Below are 6634 nucleotides of genomic sequence, written 5' to 3'. Positions count from 1 at the left end.
ACTTTACAATATTTATAATTTGCTAAAAATATTCTATTATTTTAAATTTTACAATTTCTAACACTAGAAATTTAATTATCAATTATCTGATAGCATCTTTTTTTCTCTAATGTCCTGTGTATCACTAACATCACTAACTCTTGGTTATCCTTATGTTCTGGATTGTTTCTTTCTAACCAGCAGATGAATAAATTAACCTCGTCTATCGGGTATGATCATGAAAAGAGGCAAATCTCAAAACTCGAAGGATCCATGATTTCGTCAAATTATGGGCAGAGTTTAAGTTGCAGTAAATTTTCTCTCGGAACCACGGAAAAATCAATGATTTACAGTAAGGCAAATGCATGCAGTAAGTGTTTTTCAATCAAGAATTGATTGTCTTTTTCGATCAAAAGAAAACGGTCCTGGCACTTTTGTGATACGCTACGACTCCTACGGGAACTAGGAAGACCTGGGTATTAGTGTATCCATATGCACGTACAGCAAACTAACTCAAACAGATAAGCACTAGGATTCTGCGTACGATTCCAAGACGAGAGAGAAACTTGAAGCTACTTGATCTGTTTAAATTCGTTCATTTCCTGCTCACAGTCGTCTGCAGAATGTAAAGTGATCTGCCAACAAATGCAAAAGCGTAGAGTATTCATTATGGAGAGCATAGAAAGAAAGACTTACTCAATATTGAGAATGTAGGCGGAGGGACCTCTCTCGTAAAATTGAGAATCTATTATATAGTGTTAGCTCAATCATAGGCTGCTTTTGCATATTTTAAAACCTTAAAACGCTTAGAATCACTGAGCGGACTCCGCGGCTCCCTTACAGGAGGAGGATGATTTGGACGAAACTTAACTTCCTAAAGTGAAGAACATCGTTTGAACTCCTCTGTGAGTTTCTCAGGGTTTTCTTGAAGGAGTAGAAGGATGATCGAGAGCTTAGTTAGTGCATTTACTATTAAGAAGGAGGGTAAGGTTTGACAATAAACAGGGGATTACATGATTCCCCGAGTTCACATTCCCTTTTTAAGCGGTCAGCACCTGTCGTTCCGATAAAAGGGTGCCGAGAGAGAAAGCTTTGGGAACGTAATTTCTATTCCTAATCTTAATGAATTGCGTTTGTTGGTTCCTACAAAAGATACAGTGATTCTACATTCCATTTGACAATAAGGGTGGCACGGTGAAGGGGGGGGGGGAGGGGGGAAGGGAGAAGGCATAGTGGGAAGGTAGGGTGTACAACGATTTGTCAAAAAAAATGGCCTCTTGATTTGGAGAAATTAAAGAGATATTTATACATTAAAACTTACCTTTCCACGGCGTTTGATAGTTCTGAACCAAAACCCCACACATGTTCCACCAATGAAGGTACCGATGAAGGTAGCAATTATAGCGTAAGATAAAGTGGAGAAACTAATGTGGGGGGAGGTTGAGCATTTTTCCTTTTCTGACTCTTGGTTTATTTTGGATTCTAAAAGGGAAGTGACAACAGGACATGCTTACTGTGGTGAAAGTATTTCAGAGGATTAATTAAACCGAAAGACTAACCGGTACTTTCTGACAACTTTGTGCAAAGATCATCCAGTTTCCGTTTCTTCAGTAGGCTCACTATGAGTATGAACTACTACCATACATACAGCCTACTTAGTACGCTGGTAAAGAGAAGGCAAGTTACACGTGCACGCGAGGGCCGACACCCGTATATTCTCGCCCGCGCTCGTTGTCATTAAATCACTCGCGCTCAGTGCCTCAACATCCTCATATGCAGGGTAGTGCGTCACCAATTTATTAGGGCCCGTGAAGCAGAATAAATTTTACCCTTGGGTTGGACTAAACAGAGGGAAGGAGTGAGAAGTAAAACATTTCTTTGCAATGTTTATTGGCCAAAGTCAACTGAATAAGGCTAAAATTTCCAACAATGTAAGGGAGTCTTACCTAACTCTTTTATGTACAAGAAAGCCGCTGACGATGTCCTACCACCAGCACTGTTGCTTGCAACGCACTGATATTTGCCATTATCTTCTATCTTCACTTCCGTTATTATCAGCTGACTGTGATTATTTTTGTTATCTGAGACAACCCTGGCTCTCACATTGGATGTTACTGCATATGAATTGTTGTTCTTCATCCATGAGATGGCTGGCGTTGGAAGACCCATGGCAGTACAGTTAAAAGTTACATTGGTGCCAATGAAAGCGCTTTGGTTCTTTGGGTTTTCAACCACCTTAGGAAATAGAAGATGGGGTGCCTTTGTTGTCTCAGGTGGACTTAAGTTTTCTGCAAAATAACCAATCAATAGTACTATGGCAAGTAAGTGGAAACTGTGGGGTGAGGGGGGTGGGGGAAGGGAATAATCTTGAAAAGCTTGAATAAATGGAATTTGCAAAAATATCCTGTTTTTCACTTACACTATTGCTGATTTTCGTACCCACCTTTGCTATTTTATTGCAACAGCCTTTGATGGAGATAGCGAAATGAAATAACTACGATAATAAAAATTTACCCTGCCGAAATTTATTTGTGTTAGGAATAATCTGATTCTTACCTTTAGGGAGAATTTCAATGGATTTTCTTCTGCAGTATCCAGCATAGTCATTTTCTGCTTCACAAGTGTAGTTCCCGAAGTTTTCTACGATCAGATTCTTAAGAATTAACAGACATTTCAGTTTCTTTGCTAGTCCTGAGTTTTGGCATTTGACTCCAACTGGTCTCCCATGGGGATCATACAACTGAATATACTTGACCCTTCTCCTGGGAAGAAGCACGTCTTCATCCCTTGGTCGCGCTTCACAGGTCAGATTAATGGCTGCTCCGATAGGTTGCGTGGGGTTTGGCGGACTTGAAAAGATTTTAACTTCAGGTATAACTGGACAAGGAAAGAAGTTTATGAGCCACAAATTTGTAAAAACCTGGCTTATCATTAGCAAGTTGGCGGAACATAGAATTCAGTGTGAAAAATTCCCTTCTTGGATGAAGTGTCAACAATTAAAAAAATAAAACTGTCACTGTTGATTATAGTCACAAATGAAAAAGACCTGGGTAATAGTAATACTTACCAGATTTGGTGTTACATGTTGCAGCATCGCCCGTGACTGACGAGAAGTGCAGTAGAGAATTGGCAACAAGAACTTGTAGCAGGATAACCTTTGTTGTGTCTCCTCTCCAGAATGTGTTAACCATCATGATATGCTGTCGAATAGTTTTGTTTCTGGTTCAAAAGAAAGGAAAAAAGGAAAGAACTCCTTGTAACTCCAGTTTTCATACTGGGTGTCTTCTTAATGTGCGGCCCTGCACGTACTTTTGTTTTAGAAGATTACAATTATAACAAATATCTTGGTACAAGGGCCGTATGCAATGGTGCAAGCAGAGCTGGTAGAAGTCGCACGAGCTTGTGTTGGTCCTTGCAAGATTAAATGTGCAAGAAGACATGATAAAAAAACCAAAAGTGCAATATATGTGATAAAATTGGCTGAGTTTAGGCGAGGCGGATGGGAAAATATTTGGTCTATTTGGTTAGACTACCGAAAAGCCACATTAATTTTTGAAATTGCTTGATATATCTAAACAAACGTCTGATATTCGTAGGAAGCTTGAAAGAACCTTTAAGTGTTAACAACCGAGCGATATTAAAGTATGCCCAAAGAAGAGAAGAAGAGAATTGTCCACCAAAAAGCCAAATCAATATTTGGAATCGCTTGACATTTCTAAACCAACATCTGATATTTTCAAGAACTTTTGGAAGAACCTTAACGGCGGAAATTCTGTGAAAAGTTCTGACAGCCAGGCATTTAGTCACATCGTTTTGAAATACAGCTATTGTGTGTTTTGAGATAAAAAAATGTTAAACGCCGCTAATTGTTTGGAAAAAACAATTAGCGGCGTCCTCCCATGGGAGACCAGTTGGAGTCAAATGCCAAAACTCAAAGAAAACGTCACATCGTTTTGAAATACAGCTATTGTGTGTTTTGATATAAAAAAATGTTAAACGCCGCCAATCGTTTGTGATAACATGGTGATAAGTAGAAAACGTCAATCGTTATATCGTTAGTGCTAGATTTAGCGTAATCAGTGAACTGGAGCCCGACAAAAAAATTATCCACATTTCTATTTCGAAATTAACAATGCTTTCATAAGTAAGCTGGGACGTAAGTCTGATGCATTTGAAGAATGTAAGTGCATCAATCTGCCTGCGAGTTCGTACGGACGAAAGCGAAGTTTCCTTGTACCGTGTAGTTAGAGCTCTGTTTAGTAAATATGGAGTTCTCTGTCTCTAGTAAGGTTGTTGACGTAATGATGGACGTTGAAGGCATCGGAATTCACAAAGAAGTCAAGAGGGGATGTTCTCATGAAAGGCATACGTATGGAAATGATCCATTTCGGAGAAATGCCAGGATATTAAGTTAAGGCAGATGTCTTTTAAAACGAACTTTGCAACGCTTTTGCCTGTTGTCGAGATGGGTGGTAAGGCTTGAAATATTAATACTGATCGAAATCAGTAAACCTAGGAAAACGTCCACTGTAATTTTCGAATGGTTCATTGTTAGGTGCTCACTTGTCAGTTGAAGACTGGCTTACTTTCAACCCGTGTTCGTCAGGTTTATCGCCTCGCAACTTACCAGCCCGAATGGCTATGACTTGTAGCGACTTCGTCCTTGATGGCCGCCAATCGCTCCCCATTTTTTTGGTGTCTTTTTAAGTCGGATGTCTTTTCTCTGAATTAAAACCGGTCCTAAATGTTGTCAATGGTCAAAATTAGCTGAATCGTATGCATTCCCGGACAGGCTAAGACGATTTTAACGGCTCCCTCTAGGGATAATGGTCGAATTAAAAATTCTTTGAATTCATAATCTATCGATAACGTGGTTCGGCCGAGTGAAGATAAAACGTCATTGCTACTCATATTATTAAAGAAAACACCATGTTAGTTCTTTTTATCCACCGCAGACTTTGTTTTAGCTGGTGGCATAAGGTAAACCAAAGCTTACAAACACAAATTGACAAATTTTAGTTTTTTCTTTTCTATTTCAAATTCCATAATAAGACCGATAACATTTCTGCGGGTGAAACAAGACGAAAATGTTGAAACTGTTCAAAATGTGGATGCGTTTAGCAGCTGAACACTCGGCCACCGTCATTTTTATTTTAGCTGGCAGAGGCAAAGTAAGAACTTTGGAATGTAAGATATTTTTAAAAACCTATAACGTTATCCTCTAAATTGTCCTTTACTCTTGTAAATAGCCCGAAACAAATTTAATAAGGAGTAAACTTCTCGAAGTTTCTAAATAGGTTACAAGTGAAAGGTAATACCAGAGAAAGTGTATAAAATTCTTTTAACGATTCGGTGACGATATTTAAATAACCCCTTCATTGACATTTCCCTGAAACTAAGGGTCTCTAAACTCAAATCGAGTGAATTGGAAAATCAAGTTAAATACTTAAGCGAAACGTGACTTCTCAACCAGCACTTCTGAAAAACTACCCTTGAAAGCATTTTCTTGTTGTAGCCGACCAAATAACAATAATTTACCCGTATCAACTCGTCCAAACTCTCCTGCAAGCTGTTCCCCAATGTAGTGTTTCGGTAGAGTTAGTGGCTCATCTTCCTGTGGCAGCTCTGTGTTTTTATAGTGTGCTCCTGCCAGCCGCTTCCTTTTTTGTGCTGTCTGAATCAGCCGCCATCTTAAATTTGACCAAATATGGTATGGTGCCCTAATCCCTTTTTCAAGCTCTCTCTGACAGCTTTTACATACTTAGGTAATAAAATGATTGGTAAATGGTACCCAGAGTTACTCTGGTTTTGCTTGCTCTCTCTCTCTAAAAAGAAAACGCGAGAAGACCTGAGAAGGAGGGACAAGAAAGAAAAGGGAAAAAAAAAGAAAAAGGATGGGAAAATAAGCAAATAGAGGAGGTTTTTTTTTTCGTGTGCTTACATTATCTCGCGTCAGAAGGCCCCTCAACAAAACTGAATGCTGAACGACCGTGTGCTAATTGAAATCCACCCTACAAATGGAGTTGGTTGGTTGCTAACTTAGGTCTTTTTTCTACATCATCGCTTTGGGAGTTTCATGTAAGCATGAAAACAAACATCTGATATTCGTAGGAAGTTTGAAAGAACCTTTGAGTGTCGACAACCGAGCGATATTAAAGTATGCCCTAAGAAGAGAAGAAGAGAACTGTCCTCCAAAAGCCAAATCAATATTTGGAATCGCTTGACATTTCTAAACCAATATCTGATATTCTCAAGAACTTTTGGAAGAACCTTTCGGCGGAAATTCTGTGAAAATTTCTGATTGCCAGGCATTTAGTCACATCGTTTTGAAATACAGCTATTGTGTGTTTTGATATCAAAAAATGTTAAACGCCGCCAATCGTTTGTGATAAGTAGAAAACGTCAATCGTTATATTAGTCAAGGAGCTATTTTCTGAAAAAGCCTTATTTAAGGAGTTGGTTCAACCCATCCGACAGAAAAGGTTTGACAGCTGATTCTGATAGACCAATACCTGCTTTTTAAGATAAGATACTATGTAGTCCCGAATTGTGGTACCCCTGACGAGATAAATGGGGTTTTATACAATGACACGGCACACAACATGGAGACGAGGCTCAAACAGAAATTGACCTCAAATTTCATCTTCTTCCACTA

General features: G+C 39.0%; 1 protein-coding gene across 1 annotated transcript; it reads right to left on the bottom strand.

The window, feature by feature from the left end:
- Nucleotides 1–310: 310 nt before the first annotated feature.
- On the bottom strand, nt 311–5589 carry LOC131796396 (immunoglobulin superfamily DCC subclass member 3). Its single transcript, XM_066161980.1, has 6 exons — nt 5518–5589; nt 3047–3198; nt 2536–2856; nt 1926–2267; nt 1301–1461; nt 311–614 (listed from the first exon to the last, which is right to left on the bottom strand). The coding sequence occupies exons 2-6, from the start codon at nt 3171–3173 to the stop codon at nt 552–554; spliced, it is 1014 nt and encodes a 337-aa protein (XP_066018077.1). The 5' UTR covers nt 3174–3198; nt 5518–5589; the 3' UTR covers nt 311–551.
- Nucleotides 5590–6634: the final 1045 nt, after the last annotated feature.

The sequence above is a fragment of the Pocillopora verrucosa genome, chromosome 1 (assembly GCF_036669915.1).
Source record: "Pocillopora verrucosa isolate sample1 chromosome 1, ASM3666991v2, whole genome shotgun sequence".
NCBI lineage: Eukaryota > Metazoa > Cnidaria > Anthozoa > Scleractinia > Pocilloporidae > Pocillopora > Pocillopora verrucosa.
The sequence above is the reverse complement of the archived record's forward strand: the minus strand, read 5'-3'. Positions and strand labels throughout refer to the sequence as shown.